The following is an 18,232-nucleotide window of genomic DNA, read 5'->3' on the forward strand; positions in this document are numbered from 1 at the left end:
AACTAACCTTGAAAATAAAAAAACTAAATATAAAAACTTTATATCATAATAGCATAAGACCAAAAAAAATAGCTATCAAAATTATAGAGGCATAAAAATTATATACTAAGTAAATACCAAATTTTTCAAAATTTAAATGAGGGACGTCACTAATTGCTATGTTTATATATAGGACGGAAAAAGCAAAAAGATGTATTAATTATAAATTTTTCATATAATTTTAGAATAAATGATATGTGCAAAATTATTAGAATAATTTGTATTTAATTTTTTAAAAACTACTAATCAAATTTTTTAATTATAAATATAATAGTTTAAAAATAATAAATTTTAATTCAATCAAGTAATTTTATAATACTTCAATTTAAAGTATAATCAATAAACAGTAAAAGAGAAAATAAAATAAATACCTCAAAATATCCAAATTGGTGGGTGGAGCCGTTGGCTTTCATCAACTATACCATACCTTCAAATTTTGGGCTAATTTAGTAGTAGGGGCCTTTTTCGAAAAAAGGAAAAAAAAAATACTAGTACTGCCTTTATAATATAATCCCCCAACTTCATTGGCGGCAACTTTTCCCGGAAAATTATCAAAATATAAATTTTATTTTTTGCATGCACTTCGTATTCTCACTCTCTTCTCAGTGCGTAACCTTCTCAACACATCATTCTCCAATTACCTCTTATCATATTAATTTTTCTTAAATTTTACTCAAATTTAAATTTGTATAAATATTATTAAATTAAAATTCATCTTTAATATTTAAACTGCATGATATGTGCTATGCTTTTTCTATGTAAAATTAAATATTAGTTGAAATTTTAGTCTTAAATATATTTTCGATTGGTGTCATTTATAATAAAGTTAATCGTAAATTAGTTTTTAATATATAAAATTTATTCAAATTAAAATGATTATATTCTCAAATTTTATTTTATCAACTATATAATCTTTCAATTTAAATTTTATATTTTAATTATTATTTATAACCATAATTATTTAATTATAAAATTTACATTGGGAGATAATTTATTGAGAAACTAAAATTTAAAAATATTATTTTAAATTTCGAATTAATGATAATTTGGACAAAGTTATCATATATTTTAGCATAATAAAATAATATTACTAATAAAATTAAATTATTGTTCATAACATAGAATTAAAGTTATAATTTTGGTTTTAATATAAGTTGAGAATGAATTTGTAAAATCGCGTGTATTCACATGAAGAAATGCGTGTGGTTACAACTCTAAAATATCAGAGTAAAAGCACTCTTCTCTCTGATTTTTCCTTCCAAGTAACAGCAAAAGAGAATTTTTTTTGTTTTCTTTTTCTTTTCCCTCAACGGCAAGAGAGAAAATTAATAGTGATACAAAGAGAAAACAATTTTTGTTTAAAAATAAACATTTTCCATTTACCCAAAACTTCACGAAACCCTATGTAAAGCTTCGGCACAAATGGATTTCTAGGGTTGGTTTCAATTCCAGATACAATTTCATTCGCAGCTCGAACTGATCCAACTCCGCGATAACCCGGTGAGTTCACCGAGTTATTTCCCAGTCTGAATGAATTTCCCCCCATTTTCCATACGCCAAGAAGATCTGTAAACCCTCATTTGCTTTAAATTCATACACATAACCTTTACATGAAGTTTGTAGATAAGGATATCAGTATTAGGGCGTGAAAATTGTTCTTGTCATGCAATTGAAATCGGCCTCGGATTCTTCAACGAAGCGAAGGGATTTTAGCCCGAGGGGAACTAGGCTTCGAAAGAAGCACAAGAGACTCGATGCCATTTGTGAAAACGTTTATAATCAAAATCATAGTGAATCCAACGAGCAGAGAGGAGGGTCCGCCCAGGATGCCAATTCGGAGCTGCGCCGCAGCTCACGAGTGCGGCGGGCACCGGTTTTGCTCGATGCCTCACCTCCTCCGGTAAAAAAGCGTAGGAAGATTGCTAAGAATGTAAATTTGGGTGCTAATAGAAATGGTGGTAGTATTAGTCTAGGGAGCGTTAACAAGGATGAGAGTATGAGGTTAGAGGATCTGGATACTCCAGGGAGTTGGAAATCGCGGTTGAGATCAAGGGCTAGGAATGTGAAGACTAGAGATAGAGGCGAGACAAGTGGGAGAAGGAAACTTTTTGATGAAACAGAGACGGTGGAAAATGAATTGGGTGAGAATAAAAGATATTTGAACGGTGAGAAGTTGATGGTTGTGAGATCAAAGAGGCCAGGGAGGGTAAAAGCTGTAAATGGTTTGGGGAATGTAATGAGACAGCATGGAACATGTGGTTTTGAAGATGTGACTGGGAAGGATGAGGATAAGGAGTATTTAAGGAGTGATGAGAGTGAGAAGGATGAGATTCAGGCTGCAGATAATGAGGCCAAGGAGGGCATGCCAGTTTTAGGTAGCTCAACAGATAGTGAAAATGATGAGCAGGTAGGGAAGAGTGATGCTGATGAGGGTATGGAAGTTTCAGTTGCTGCAGTGGGGGATGGAAATGAGGTGGAGGTAGTGGATGGTGGTTCTACATTGTTAGGATCAGGTGATCAAATGCAGAAAGAAATATTGCATGATTTGGAACTGAAGACGACCCTGGATGGAAATGATAATGTGGAATGTTTAGAGCAGAGTGACAAAGTAGAGGAGTTAGAGAATGGGACAGATTTAGAAAATGGAAGAGATACTGTTGAAGTTGATGGGGCACTGGTAAATGAGGTGGAGGATCCTGATAAGGAAGGACATGCTGAGGTTAATGAAATTCCCTTGGAAGTTGAGAAAGATGTGAAGGCAGACAAATTGAAGCACGATTTTCATACTCTTGATAGGCCCCGGATTAAACAGGGGAGACGGTGTGGTTTGTGTGGATGTGGTAATGATGGTATGCCACCAAAGAGGTTGGTTCAAGATGCTGGTGAGAGTGAAAATGAGAGATACAGTGGCTCATCGGCTTCAGAGGAGCCCAACTATGATGCATGGGATGGATTTGGTGATGAACCAGGGTGGCTTGGCCGCATATTGGGTCCTATAAATGATCGCTTTGGTATTGCTGGAATTTGGGTTCATCAACACTGTGCTGTATGGAGTCCAGAGGTGCAGTTTCTTAGCTGAATTTTGTTTATCTAATATTCTCATGCTTTGCTTGGTAAACTGTTATATTTCTTATACTAGTTGTGAGAGTTACTAAAATATTCTCTTAGGTTTCATTTTTTTTTTTCCATCTTTTGGTTGTTTTAGATATGTGGCAAGTAGGAGTTGTTGTATATATGGGGATTATTGTACTAAAAGAATGCTGTGGTGTTGCTTGCGCTATGTTGTTGATGCAGCCCTGAGACGAGATATTATCCTGTTTCTGCATCAATCTATCATAGATGTTATTCTCTTGAAAGCTTTTGGTGTTCTAGAGACTGATCAGTGCAGACTCTCCTTTATTGATCGTCTTATTAGTTAGCTCCCTCTTGGGATTACTTCTATTCTATTATAAGGAAAACAAATATGAGCTTCTTTTAGTGTGTGATTGTGTGAATAAAAGATTAAATTTACTCTCAATGTCATGTTGATTCACAAATTGCAATTTTTTTTTTGATAGAGGGGTAATTTTCCTCTAGACAAACATCATCATTAATGTTGTTAACAAAATGCTTGATTTAATATGTTATTTTAGCCTCACTTGTCAGTTTGAACATTATTGTGTCATAATGTTCTAATAGGCCGTCAATAAAGAATACAATATGCAGTTTGTCACTTGGTCACTCAACAACGCTGTTCATCAATAAAAGTGTGTTGAATTCACATTCAAGCTTACAGTTTTTGACTACAGATGTATAGGGTGATTCAATATTTAAGAAAGCTCAGTCTATGTTTTTTCCCTGATTTGAAGAAATGAAAACCATATGTAGTTGAAAACCTCTAGAAAACAGTATTGTTTTTTTTTGGCCAGTGATAAGAGAACTTATTTGGAGACGATGCCAAATTATAAATCTGTGGTAGGGTCAAAGGTTCATAGTAATAAGGTTCTTTGTTTATTGTGGATAAAAAAACTGATGTAATGCTAATTTAACACTGATTCTAAAAGTCTATAATTTTTTCTTAAACTTTCAACAAGGAGGTCGCAATTTGTGTTGCAAGTGTATGCATGTGGTTTTATGTTGTTTCCTTCCAGATTTAAGACGAGAACTCTTACTGGATCTTTTTAAAAATGCAGTGAGAAAATGCTAACTCCTTAGCTTGTTGGCCTATTATTTTCTTGTAGTTATTTTTTAATTTTTGTGGCCTGTGTTAAAGGTTGCTTGTGGAGAGGGAAACTAAAAATATACTTAACTAAATGGTGCTTGATGCTTCTTTTTTCTTCCCTCATGTGACCCCTAGCTAATCTTTCCTTGACCTGCTTGGGATGTTCTTGGAAAGCATTAGCAGGATCATCAAAAGAATTAATGGTACGAGTATTTGTTTGCTTTTTCATATAAAAGAATGTAGCTTGATTGGTTTTCTTTTGTGTCTTATAACTCTTTGATATGTTAGCTTTATGCAGAAGTAGAACTTATTCGATGAAGATAGCTTTACTTATGTATTTGTGGTTTTCTTTCTGGTCTAGGTCCTCTTGCTTATTTCCTTTGCATGAAATTAACTGATTCTGTCTGTTCAAAAGATTATCAGGCTCATTTTTCATTTGTTTATGTGCATAGAACATATTCTCTTTTATTATAATTTATATGTTATTAATATTTTCATCCTTTATTCAGTTTTTTTAACCTTTTTTTTTTAAATATCTTGTTGAAGTAAATTCCCATGCATTATGATTTGTGCTTGCAGGTTTATTTTGCTGGTTTAGGTTGCTTAAAAAATGTAAGGGCTGCACTTTGCAGAGGTAGAGCATTAAAATGCACTCGCTGTGGGAGACCAGGGGCAACTATTGGATGTCGTGTTGATCGATGTCCAAAGACTTATCACTTGGTTTGTTATTTGTATTTGTTGTGCAAAGCTGTTTTTCTTTTTCTTCATAACATGGCAGCCATTATAAATTGTAATTTAATTTTTTCTTTTTGCTTCTGTATTCTGCAGCCCTGTGCTCGAGCTAATGGCTGCATCTTTGATCATCGTAAATTTCTTATAGCATGCACAGATCATCGACATCTCTTCCAGCCTCATGGTACTCAATATTTAATGAGGATAAAGAAATTGAAGGCCAGGAAAATGAGATTAGAAATGAGGAAGCTATCAAATGATGCTTGGCGAAAGGATGTTGATGCTGAGGAAAAATGGTTGGAGAACTGTGGGGAGGATGAAGAGTTTTTGAAACGTGAGAGCAAGAGGCTTCATCGAGATTTGTTGAGAATTGCACCTGTGTACATTGGAGGCTCTGAGTCTGAGAGTGGAAAACTATTTGAGGGATGGGAATCTGTTGCTGGGCTAAAGGATGTGATACAGTGTATGAAGGAAGTAGTTATTTTACCACTTCTATATCCCGAGTTTTTTAGTAATCTAGGAATTACACCTCCTAGAGGTGTTCTTTTGCATGGGCATCCAGGAACAGGTAAAACACTTGTTGTGCGGGCATTGATTGGTTCCTGTGCACGTGGTGACAAACGGATTGCATATTTTGCTCGTAAAGGTGCTGATTGCTTAGGAAAGTATGTTGGTGATGCTGAGCGCCAGCTTCGACTCTTGTTTCAGGTTGCTGAGAGATGTCAACCTTCTATAATATTCTTTGATGAGATAGATGGGTTAGCCCCTTGTCGTACAAGGCAGCAAGATCAGACTCACAGTTCAGTTGTCTCCACGTTGCTTGCTTTATTGGATGGTTTAAAATCCCGAGGTTCAGTGGTGGTGATAGGTGCAACAAATCGACCTGAGGCTGTTGATCCAGCATTGCGTAGACCTGGGAGATTTGACAGGGAGATCTATTTTCCATTGCCATCAGTTGAGGACAGGGCTGCCATACTTTCACTTCACACGCAGAGGTGGCCAAAACCAGTTACTGGATCTTTGCTGCAGTGGGTTGCAAGAAGAACTGTTGGCTTTGCTGGCGCTGACCTGCAAGCACTTTGTACACAAGCTGCCATTATTGCATTGAAGAGGAGTTTCCCTTTGCAAGAAATTTTATCTGCTGCTGGAGAGAAAGCTCCTGGTGCTAAACGTGATCCACTTCCAGCATTTGCAGTTGAAGAGAGAGACTGGTTAGAGGCCTTAGCATGTGCCCCACCTCCCTGCTCTCGTAGAGAAGCAGGAATAGCTGCCAATGATTTGGCATCTTCCCCTCTTCCCATCCATCTCATTTCTTGTCTATTGCAGCCACTATCCCAGTTGCTTGTTTCCCTCTATCTTGATGAACGGCTCTGGTTGCCTCCTCCCCTCTCTGAAGCTGCTTTGATCGTTAAAAGTGTGATAATTTCCTCTTTACAGGTGAAGAATCTCCCTACTAATCAGTGGTGGTCCCATGTTGAGTATTTACTTGAAGAAGCAGAAGTTGCTATGGAACTACAGAAAAGGCTTTCCTCTGCTGGAATATTAAGTGGAGAGGCAACCTCTTCTGGTATTGATGCCTTGGTTGATGAAAAAGATGATGATAGAGTGATGCTTGAACCTTCGGTTGTGCATAATAAGGGTATGAGCATTGGTCTCTCTAGAAGTTTATCTTTTGCATCAGTAAAGAAATCAGGATACCGGGTATTGTTTGCTGGGAGTCCTAGATCTGGACAGAGGCAACTGGCTTCTTGCATACTTCATTGCTTTCTTGGGAATGCTGAAGTTCAGAAGGTTGATCTGGCTACAATTTCACAAGAAGGGCATGGTGATGTGGTCCAAGGGATCACACGGATATTGAGTACGTCTTCTTTTTTATACTTGAAGAAACTTTATTGTTGTGATTCACAATTTGGGCTGCATGATATTTATGCAAGCAATTATTTTAGGTGTTTTTTTTAAAAGTTAATTTAGGAAATTTCTTTCCATTCCTTTTGAGGAAGTTGCCTGCCCTGTCCACTCTCTTTTACTAGCTTTTTCATTTTTATCCTCACTGCAATGACCAAGAAAGCATTATTTTGTAAATACTATTTTATTAGTTCAATTTCAGAATGATTTGCTTGCTACCCCCCACCCACCCCACCCCCCGCGTCCCGGCCGCCTAGTGACTTCTTCTTTAAGAAGTTTTCCTGAACTGAGGAAGTTGAATCATAAATGCAGGTTCTCTTTGACTTTACACTTCCTTGCAGAAAAAAAAGAGGATTTGGTATACTTTCCAGTAGGGCAGAGAACTATTTGGTTAAAACCAAACCATTTCGATTTTTGGGTCTAATCAGCTTGGTTTGGGTTTTATTTTTTAAACAATTTCAGTTCTCAGTTCAGTTAGTTTGACCAAAATAACTAAAGTAACCAATCCCTATCATTTTGATTTAATATATATGTTGTTTAGAGAGGTGGCCTCGTTGTTGTAACTTAAACTTACCAAACCCTTAAACAGAAGTGTCTGTTTCAACCCTAGCCATATTCCCTTCCCACAGCCACTCTTCATCTCTTGATTACTCACTCCTCAAAACTCAGTCTCTCTTATCTGGGCTTGCTGCAGGGTGTGCCTGCTACAAATGCTGCCCCCTATCTCCTTCCTGAGCCCCCTCTCAACTCCATTCAGATTTCCAGTCACTTGCACACCTTTGAGTCTGTGACCAACTTGTAGTCACAATGCAGGTCTTCGTTTCCACGGTTCCCCCTCAGCTATCTTTTGTGAGTTTCAATTCACCACCTTATGCCATGATCATGTAGTTCCTTCTCATTTCCCTGATTCAGTAACAGAGTCTCTGTTCCTTGATTCTGTAACTACAAGTGTCAGTTTTAATTGCACTTGGTCAGTTTCTCGCCTGTTATGAAATTGTGGATTTGCTGTTAGTTGCTTTGTGAAAGGAAAGATGACAGTTAGCTTTTTGGGTTTATATATTAGATAATATAGCAGGTGGTTAGCTTACTTGTTAAAGACGTTGAGAATCAGTTAGTTTTGTACAGCTCAGCTCAGCAGCTGCAGTTCTTCGACTCGCACAGTATAAAAGCAAGATACTTAAAAGATCAATACAACATCTCTTTCAAATCTCAATTCATTTTGTAATATGGTATCAGAGATGTCTCTCTTTTGAGACGGTTATTTTCTTCTTTTTCCTTGATTTTCTTTTGTTTTCTTGAAAGTTCTTTCATGGCTGCCAATCAGGCCAGTGATCATCTTCAGAATCCTTCCAATCCTTACTTCCTACATCCAAATGAAAATGCTGCTTTTGTGTTAGTATCTCCAGTTCTTACGGGTTCCAATTATCATTTATGGGCAAGGTTGATGCAAATGGCCTTAGCTTTTAGAATAAGATCAAGTTCACTGATGGTTCCACCCTCACCCATCAGAATAGATGCAAATGCTCTACCTGGAACAGTTTATTACAATGCTGTTATCTTGGATCACCATATCTTTGTTCACCTTCAATTTCACAATATGTTTTTTGGATTAATAAATCTGTTAATGTATGGAATAATTTGAAGGATGGGTTCTTGCAAGGAGACATACTTGCATCTTTGACCTTTGTAGAAAGATAATATTTGTTGTATTTCACAATAGAGATTACAACCTATTTATACATGAGAGATGGTATCTAAACAGGAAGAAAAATCAAGCCTATGATTATACAATCCCTAAGATTAAGCAACTGACCCATCTATCAATATTTACTTCCTATATTAACATATTTACTTTCTATATCTTATAACACTCCCCTTCAAGTTGGATCATAAATGTTAATCATGCCCAACTTGTTATATATATAATCAACTCGAGTCCCATTTAGAGCTTTAGTGAAAATATCTCCTAATTGTTCTCTAGTTCGGATATGTCCTGTTGATATTATCTTTTGTTGGACCTTTTCACGAACAAAATGACAATCAATCTCGATGTGTTTAGTCCTCTCGTGAAATACTAGATTGGAGGCAATGTGGATAGCTGCTTGATTATCACACCACAACTTAGCAGGCACCGAATTTGTGAACCCAACTTCTTCCAACAGTTGACGTACCCACAAGATTTCACAAATGGCTTGTGCCATGGCTCGATATTCAGATTCAGCACTAGAACGGGAGACCGCATTTTGCTTCTTACTTTTCCATGAGACCAAGTTACCTCCCACAAAAACACAATACCCAGTAGTTGACCTCCTATCAACTTTCGAGCCTACTCAATCAACATCAGAAAAACATTCAATATTTGAGTGCCCATGGTTACCATAGAATAGGCTTCGCCTTGGGGCCCCTTTAAGGTAACAAAGAATCTGTCCCAGAGTATCCCACTGGGCAACAGTAGGAGAGGACATAAACTGACTTACCACACTCACTGAATATGCAATATCAGGACGAGTCACCATCAAATAATTCAGCTTGCCAACTAATCTTCTATACCTTCCAGGATCTGCAAATGGCTCACTGTCTTCTGTGGTAAGTTGAAGGTTAGGGGTCATTAGGGCACTACAAGGCTTAGCACTCAATTTTTCTGTTTCTGCCAACAAATCAAGAATATATTTTCTTTGAGATAAGAAGATGCCTTTCTTACCCCGCATAACTTCGATTCCCAAGAAATATTTCAAGGAACCCAAATCCTTTGTATTAAACTGTGTTTTAAGAAATTCTTTTAGGGATGTGATGCCAGCAATGTCACTTCCTGTAATAACGATATCATCCATATATACTACAAGCAGAATTACTCCACTATCAGAATTTCTATAAAACACTGAGTGATCACACTTACTCATCTTTATTCCAAACTGTTGGACCACCTCACTAAACCTACCAAACCATGCCCGGGGATTTTGTTTCAAGCCATAAAGAGATTTTCGAAATATACAAACCTTACCTGACTCCCCCTGAGCAACAAAACCAGGTGGTTGCTCAATATAAACCTCCTCCTGAAGATCACCATGAAGAAAAGCATTTTTAATATCCAGTTGATGCAAAGGCCAATCATGAGTAGCCGCCAAGGAAATAAACAATTGAACAGATGCGAGCTTGGCAACTGGGGAGAATATATCAGAATAATCAACTCCATAAGTTTGTGCATAACGGGCCTTGAGGCGAGCAATAGATCCATCAGGGTTTACTTTCACTGCAAACACCCATTTACACCCAATAGCCCGCTTTCCTGGGGTAAGGACATCAACTCCCAAGTACCATTAGTGTCAAGGGCCATCATTTCCTCTTCCATTGCAGCACGCCAACCAGGATGGGACAAAGCCTCAATAACAGTTTTGGGAATTGAAATAGAATCTAAAGCAGTGAGAAATCTCACAACGAGAAGAGGAGGATAATTGATTATAAGAGACACAAGATGAAATAGGATAAGTGCAAGTACGTTTGCCTTTGTGAAGAGCAATGGGCAAATCCAAATCAGACAGTGAAGGATCAGTGGGAGCAGGATCGGTCGACGAAGAAGCGGGTAGCGGAACGGAGTCAGAGTTCTCTAAGTGTTTGGAATACACATGAAAGATGGGATGCACATGAGCTAAAGGTGTAGGACAGAGAGCGAACAGTGTATAACAAGAGGTCATCTTCCTCCTCCTGGGTGTTATAAACAGATGATGGCGGAAAAAACATAGTGGACTCAAAGAATGTTACATCCGCAGACACAAGATACCGATTCAGATCAGGAGAAAAACAACGATACCCTTTCTGATGTCGAGAGTAGCCAAGGAAGACACATTTGAGTGATTTGGGATCCAATTTAGTAACCTGTGGACGAACATCACGAACAAAACAAATACAACCGAAGAGACGTGACTCAATAGGAAACAAAGATTTAGTGGGAAATAAAATGTTATAAGGGATATCACCATGAAGGATGGAGGAAGGCATGCGATTAATAAAAAAACAAGCGGTGGATACAGCATCGGCCCAAAAACATTTAGGTACCTTCATTTGGAATAAGAGGGCTCTGGCTACTTGAATAAAAGGGCTCTGACTACTTCAAGAAGATGTCGATTTTTTCTTTCAGCAACTCCATTTTGTGAAGGAGTGGCAACACAAGAGGACTGATGAAAAATCCCTTTTTGTAACAAATAAGATTGAAATTCCCCAGAGAGATACTCTTTAGCATTATCACTTTGCAATATACAGATGGAAGTATTGAATTGGGTTTGAATTTCAGCATAAAATGCACAAAAAATAGAAAATAATTCTGAATGACTCTTCATTAAAAATAACCAAGTAGTACGAGAGAAATCATCAACAAAAGTAACAAAATACTTAAAGCCAGACTTAGACACAACAGGACAAGGACCCCAAACATCTGAATGGACTAACTCAAAGGGGGAGGAAGCCCGTTTATTGACTTGAGACAGTGTAGGTAAACGATGATGTTTGACAAATTGACAAGACTCACAATCTAGAATAGACAAAGAATGAAACTGTGGATATAACTTCTTCAAAGCTGAGAGAGAAGGATGCCCCAAACGACAATGAACATCAAAAGGTGTTAAACGCGTGGAGCATACCAGAGATCGATGAGATTGAGGTAGTTGCTGATCCAAGACGTAAAGACCCTCTGACTCACTTCCTCTACTAATAATCTGCTTCGTCAAAAGATCCTGAAAAACACAGTGATCAGGAAAGAATGAGACAACAATTCAATGCACGAGTGAGTTTACTCATGGAAAGCAAATTAAATGCGAACTTAGGGAGACATAACACAGAGGACACAGAAAGAGAAGGGGTTAAGTTGACATGACCAGAACCCATGACAGAAGATTTAGTGCCATCAGCAAGAGTAACATAAGAAGGCGATGTATGAGACTCAAGATTCGACAAAAGGGTAGAATTACCTGACATATGATCGGTAGCACCAGAATCAATAATCCATTTGGAGGATGAAGACACAAGACATGAAATAGAGTTACCTGACTCGGCAATTGCAGTGATAGGGGAGGAATTAGAGGATTTTAGAGATGCCTGGTATTGGATGAATTGTGCATACTCATCTGCAGATATCAAAATTCCCTGATCGGAAGATCCATTCAAATTGTGTTCCGTGATTTTAATCATCATAGGAATCACATCAGTTACGGTGGTGGTTTTAACTTCAGCCATAAGGACAACCAACCCAAAATGATAGCAACATAAGAAACACTGAATCAGAAAACAGTACCCGGCGTGAACAATACCACATGAACAATACCGATGAACAATATCCGTGAACAGTACCGATGAACAGAACTCGAATGACAAACAAACCTCAGATCTGACAAGGGAACAATGTGGCGACTCCGGCGATGGTGAGATCCAAATGTTACCCTTTATGGATAACCCAAATGAACAGAGCCCTAAGTCTCCAAAAAATTTTAAACCTTGACGAGAGAAAAATTAAATCTCTATGAGAAAGGCTCTGATACCATGTAGAAGGATAATATTTGTTGTATTTCATAATAGAGATTACAACCTATTTATACATGAGAGACGGTATCTAAACAGGAAGAAAAATCAAGCCTATGATTATACAATCCCTAAGATTAAGCAACTGACCCATCTATCAATATTTACTTCCTATATTAACATATTTACTTTCTATATCTTATAACAACCTTCAAGGAGAAATTTATAATTTCAAACAAGGTGAGTTTTTTTGTAACTTAATATTTACTCAATGGGAGATTATTTGGGTTGAATTGATTAGTTTTAGACCATATCGCTCATATGTTTGTGAGACGCCTTGTGGTTATGGTGCTGTTAAAATGTGCTCAGCATTATGTGAAGAGTGATTATGTGGTAAGATTTTTTAAAGGGCCTTAATGAACAATTGGCTTATGTCAAGTCTCAGATTATGCTAATGGAAGTTTTACCTTCCACACGTATGGTGTTCTCCTTAGTGATACAGCAAAAAAGACGAATGTTAGCAGGGGTCATGTTGAAGTAAGGGCACTTCCTAGTAAAGCAACTAAAGCTGAGCCTGCTGCTGGTAGTTCTGGGAATTATGGCTCTTGCAATAATGGTTATGACACTAGTTATATGAACGCTGGATACAACAATTACAGTTCTTCGGCAGAATGGGACTAATTCAGTTGCTGAAGAGGTGTCCAATCAAATTCTATGCTTATTGTAGCAAATAAAGACATACAGTAGATACCTTTTGTAATAAGCATGGATTTCCTCCAGGATTTAAGTTCAGAAATCTGAGCTACTCAGCAAATAATGTGTTTACTGAGACTCCATCTGCTGAAACTGTTCAAGAGGGTATTGAAGGTGTTAATGTACTCCAGATCAATATCAGAAGTTATTGTCTTGGATACAAAACTAACTGATTCTCAACTTCTTTAACAAATAAGTTAAGCACCTGCAGTGAACGACCTGCTATATTATCTAATATTTTGTAATTTTAATTTTTTTTTTTAAAAAATATCTTTATTACTAAAACAGCCCTTATTTGCCGAGAAATATACGGGGAATGAAAGTTTGATTTGTGGGTTTGAAGTTTGCTGGTTTCAAGTGGGTTACTAGTTCTCTTCACCTAATAAGATTTAATTTCATGGGTTTTGGTTTATAGAATTTCAAATTATGAAAAATTTGATCTAACATTGTTAATTCCTTTCATATTTTCTAACCTTCGCATTCTTAGCTGATTCAGTTATTTGAATTTTCCGGTTCGATTCAAAATCAAGCTAACCAAATGCTCACCTGTACTTCTTATTCTTGCTAGTGAACCAGGCCTAGATTGTATGACACGATTTCTTTTGTTTTCAAGCTTGCTTCTATGTGATTTCTGATGAGGTTCATCTTTTTTCATGGTAGAGGGTGGCAGATGAGTAGTTGAGATTATTGTTTATTGCAGCCTTCATGTCATTAAAATTTTGGGTGGTAATGTTTTAGAGGCATGTCGACCTTCACAAACTGAAACACAAATTGGCTATGGAATATGAATACTTGAATGAGGAAGCATGTGCTGATCCTCACTTCTATCTTACACTTTGGCAGTGAAATGTGCTAGCTTGAAGTCATTGGTGATTTTCATGCCAAGAATTGATCTATGGGCTGTGGAAGCTTGCCAGCAAGTTACTGAGGGGAGTGATCCATCTTCGACAGACCAACTTTCTGAGAAAACAGAATCTCATTCCGCATCCATTCAAGTCGTCGGAAAGGAAAATGAACCCATCACACAACAATGCAGTGAATCTGAAATGTCACAGCCGCAAGATGCTACTCTGAGCACCTCACATGCCTGGAGCTTATTTGTTGAGCAGGTTGAGTCTATACGTGTTTCAACATCCGTGATCATTCTGGTATGTTGATTTTCTGATTGCAAAAAAGCTGCTGCATGTTTTCCATAATAGTTGAAGCCTGATTTGGCATTTAGCATACAGATATGGTTAGTGTATTTTGACCTTTTCTTAACAATTAAGTGCCTGACTAATGGATAAAAATGGTCTTTTGACTGCAATATTTATGCTTTATAAAGTAGTTGAAAATTTAAATTATTTGTTAAATATAGCCAAAAATTGTATAAGAATATGACAATATTAACTTGTTTTCTAAGGCTCTGTTTGTTTTAGGGAAAATATTTTTCAAGAAAATTATTTTTGCATTTTTTTACTATTGGAGCCCTCGGGAAAAATATTTTCTTGCGCCAAGGTAAAATTCATTCATTTTTAAGCAAAAAAGGCATCATCTTTTCAAAAGAGAGTCATTTATGGAACTTTAAGAATCTTATTACACATTATATATAATTCTATTAATATCCTTCATTTTTTAACCTTGAAGCTAAATAATGCAAAATAAGTTGCACTTAGAAAATATCAGAAAATATTTTCCAGATATAAATTATTTTCTGCAAATAAATAGAGCCTTGGTGTTTGAAGATTTACCTAATTTCTAATGGGCATGATTTGTCTTCAGTTGAATAAATAAATAAGAAAGGCTCTAGTTGAACATTCACAAATTATACTGCAACTTTCATTGTGTTTGGTCAAGGAAAATAAATTCATGCCTTGTTTATTATATTAGAAATGGCAAAATGTTACAAGCTTCAAAGTTTGAGGCATAGGAGTTTAATCTGACCATATCTATGAAACTAAAGTACTCTTATAGTTTCTCACATTAATTTCGACCCTTCTGTCAATTAGTTACTTTGGCATCAGCATTAGGAGTGTGATATGCTGATCACTCAAACATGAAGACTCTAGCTTAGTTAGTCCTTGATATTGGTTGCATTGGGCCCAAAATCTGCTTGTGACACTTTAAGATTTCTGAAACAGTGCTGAGGATGTCTTTGAACAACCTATAGAGATTCAAGGGAAAGGGATTCATCTTTTGGGACTGAATTTTGTATAAATTATATGCTTAATGGTATTAAATATGTGCAACTTTTCCCATTTTGTTGTATAATGTATAGAGGCCCAAGATTGAATCTGCATAAATTATATGTTTCTGTTGTATAATGCAATTGCTTTGTTAATCTATAATCACCCACCTGTCCTTTGAAGAAGGCATTCATTTGGTAACATTGTCATTCAATCAATCATTTCCTTGCTTGTAATGATTTTAAACTTGAAATCTCAACAGGCCACTTCAGAAATTCCATATCTGGTCCTCCCACATGAAATTAGGGAATTCTTTAGGAGTGATATCTCAAATAGGAGTCAGCTGACTCCTTTGGAGCACACAGTACCCCGATTCTTGGTGCATATTGGTGGAAATTTCAATCGTGATGTGGTGATCAGTCTTTCTATGGCAAAGTTATTGAGGGATATGATACAACTCTTTGTTCTGTTGGTTCATCAAGGAGTACATATACATAGTAGTTCATCCAGAGAGCATAAATTTTGTGATTCTATTCATGGATCTCGTGATACAAAATATCACAACAGTTTTCATGGCTCAGCTGGTGAAAATGAGTGTAGAGAAGAATTTCTTTGTGATGATTTAAAAATTCCACAGCCACCCAGTAATAGAAGTTTAAAAGGAAAATCAAGTTTGCTATTAGCAATATCTACGTTTGGGCATCAAATTCTTCGATATCCCCATTTTGCTGAACTTTGTTGGGTTACATCAAAACTGAAAGAAGGTCCTTGTGCAGATGTTAGTGGTCCTTGGAAGGACTGGCCTTTCAATTCTTGCATTATTCGTCCTGGTAACATAGATTCTGTGGCAGTTGCTTCAGGGAATGTGAAAAGCAAAGAGAGATCTTGTTTAGTCAGAGGCTTGGTCGCCATTGGTTTATCAGCATACAGAGGTGTGTATAAATCGCTCAGAGAGGTCGCCTTTGAGGTAAGGAAAGTTCTTGAGCTTTTAGTTGGACAAGTGAATGAAAAGATTCAGGCTGGGAAAGACAAATATCAGTATGTTCGTCTCTTATCACAAGTAGCGTATCTGGAGGATATGGTCAACAACTGGGCACATTCATTGCAGAGGTACTATTGGCTATTGTAATTTATATTCTTGTACATTCATTTCATTTGCATATTATTCTCTAACAATGGTTCTTAATTTCAGTTTAGAACTTGACACTCAAATCACTATGGCAAATGCTCAGCAAAGTACCCTGGAATTTCCAGGTAACCATACTCGTGAGGATAATTTAGTTCAAATTGAAGAATGCAGGGAAATCTTGCCAAATAAAAGCTCCCATGAGTCTGAATGCTTTGGAGGAAATCATAAGGAATTTGTTAACAAAGGAGACAATGGTTTTTGTCATTCTAGCTCTGAGGTGATGGATGTGCTTTCAGAAGATGTATTTGCACAGCGGAATGTCTTCCGTGATCATGCCAACTCAGATAAGCAGATTCAAAGTTCTACATCTGATAACCAGTCAGTTGGTAATGTTATAGATGAGCAGAATGAGACTGCTCTTGGACAGTGTAATGCTGAAAATACTGAAGCTCTTTTAGTTCTAACTGCATCGGACAATGGGTCATCAAAACATCCTAATGGTTTACTGGTCACAAAAGCTGTTCTCCCCTCTGAGAATGGTCTCTTTAATTCAGATGAAGCATGTGATGACAAGTTATCTGGCCCCTTGGTATCAAGTGACCAGTTTAATGGATTGGCTGTAGTGGAGGGTCAAATTAGATCTGGAGATGCTCAGCCTGACTTTAGAGAGCATATTGGGAATGTCGACTCATCTCCAGGCAAAAATACCTGTCATTCTGCTGATTCTGGTGTTGTGTGTTCATATAGGTGTTGCTCTGGATGCCTTCTCACCCTCCATGGACTGATTCAGAAAATTCTTGTTCGTGAATGGGAATTAAACAATAACTATTGGGTGGTAGAGGATGTTCATGACAATATTTCATCATTGTCTGTAGATCTTCTTTCAGCAGTTAGAAAAGTTTATGTGGCTGAAAATATCAAGAATTCATCTGATGAAAACCTGAGATATACCAACTCTGGAAGATTGTCTGAATGTCCAGAACTGCGTAATTGCCATTGCAAAAGTTCTGGAAGTAGTCTAGCTTTGGCAAGGGATTGTAGTTGCCACCCGTTGGGTGGATGTTTGACTGCAAAAGGAAATAACTCCCCAAATTTGCAGTCTGAGATTGAACTGGAATTTATTTTCAGAGATGGCATCCTGGTACCTGTGGATTCTAACAAAGATGTTTCTTTTCATTGTAAATATGAGACTTTATGCCTTTGTTCTCTTATAGAGTCAGTAGTACTGCTGAAGCAGCCTTTTGATTGATATGATATGATATTTTCACAGCATGGATTGCCTAGCGATGGCAACACATGGTGTTTTTGCGAATCTAGGTGTAAATTTCATTTAGAGGTATAGAAAATCAATTTTTTTGGCAGTTTTTGTGGGTGTTTGTTGCTTTGCAAAATCAGCCGTTCAGAAGAAATGCTTTCTATGGACAACAGTTTAAGACTTCAGAAGACTTTTCTTCTGCTCTCAAAAAGATTTTGACTTTGGGGAAAGACCTGTGCGGTGTGAATGCAACATATTCTGAGGTCAGTTTTTGGTTGGTTTCTTGTACGATGATATGTGATTTTGCTTTCTGTGCTTTTTTTCTGTTTCCTGCATGTATAGCATTATGTTGGTTTCCCAGACAGCTGCATCAAGTATTAGCAATATGAATCTATAGATGTTTTTTTTTTCTTCATTTTTTGCTTTAATTTGCTAGGCAGCAGGCTTTAGTATTTTGTAACTTGTTTATTTTTTGAATAACTTTAGGTAAAATTGGTGAACTTTAAAAAAACACCCTGGAATTTAGATTTTCGTTTCAATTCCTT

At 37.0% G+C, this 18,232-nt stretch overlaps 1 protein-coding gene across 1 annotated transcript; it reads left to right on the plus strand.

Moving 5' to 3' along the window:
* The first annotated feature begins 1,274 nt into the window (after nucleotides 1-1,274).
* Nucleotides 1,275-18,102, plus strand: LOC110600732. Its single transcript, XM_021737588.2, has 6 exons — nucleotides 1,275-3,100; nucleotides 4,820-4,960; nucleotides 5,069-6,830; nucleotides 13,982-14,286; nucleotides 15,566-16,413; nucleotides 16,496-18,102. The coding sequence occupies exons 1-6, from the start codon at nucleotides 1,703-1,705 to the stop codon at nucleotides 17,679-17,681; spliced, it is 5,640 nt and encodes a 1,879-aa protein (XP_021593280.1). The 5' UTR covers nucleotides 1,275-1,702; the 3' UTR covers nucleotides 17,682-18,102.
* The last annotated feature ends 130 nt before the right edge of the window (nucleotides 18,103-18,232 follow it).

This window comes from Manihot esculenta, chromosome 15, assembly GCF_001659605.2.
Source record: "Manihot esculenta cultivar AM560-2 chromosome 15, M.esculenta_v8, whole genome shotgun sequence".
NCBI classification, from domain to species: Eukaryota; Viridiplantae; Streptophyta; class Magnoliopsida; order Malpighiales; family Euphorbiaceae; genus Manihot; species Manihot esculenta.

What these genes read in the sequence shown, in the direction of transcription:
- LOC110600732 (XM_021737588.2), top strand. Translation starts at nt 1,703, where the DNA reads ATGCAATTGAAATCGGCCTCGGATTCTTCAACGAAGCGAAGGGATTTT. An exon ending in GTCCAAAGACTTATCACTTG is followed by an intron (nt 4,961 to 5,068) that starts GTTTGTTATTTG and finishes TGTATTCTGCAG; the next exon opens with CCCTGTGCTCGAGCTAATGG. An exon ending in TGGGCACATTCATTGCAGAG is followed by an intron (nt 16,414 to 16,495) that starts GTACTATTGGCT and finishes TCTTAATTTCAG; the next exon opens with TTTAGAACTTGACACTCAAA.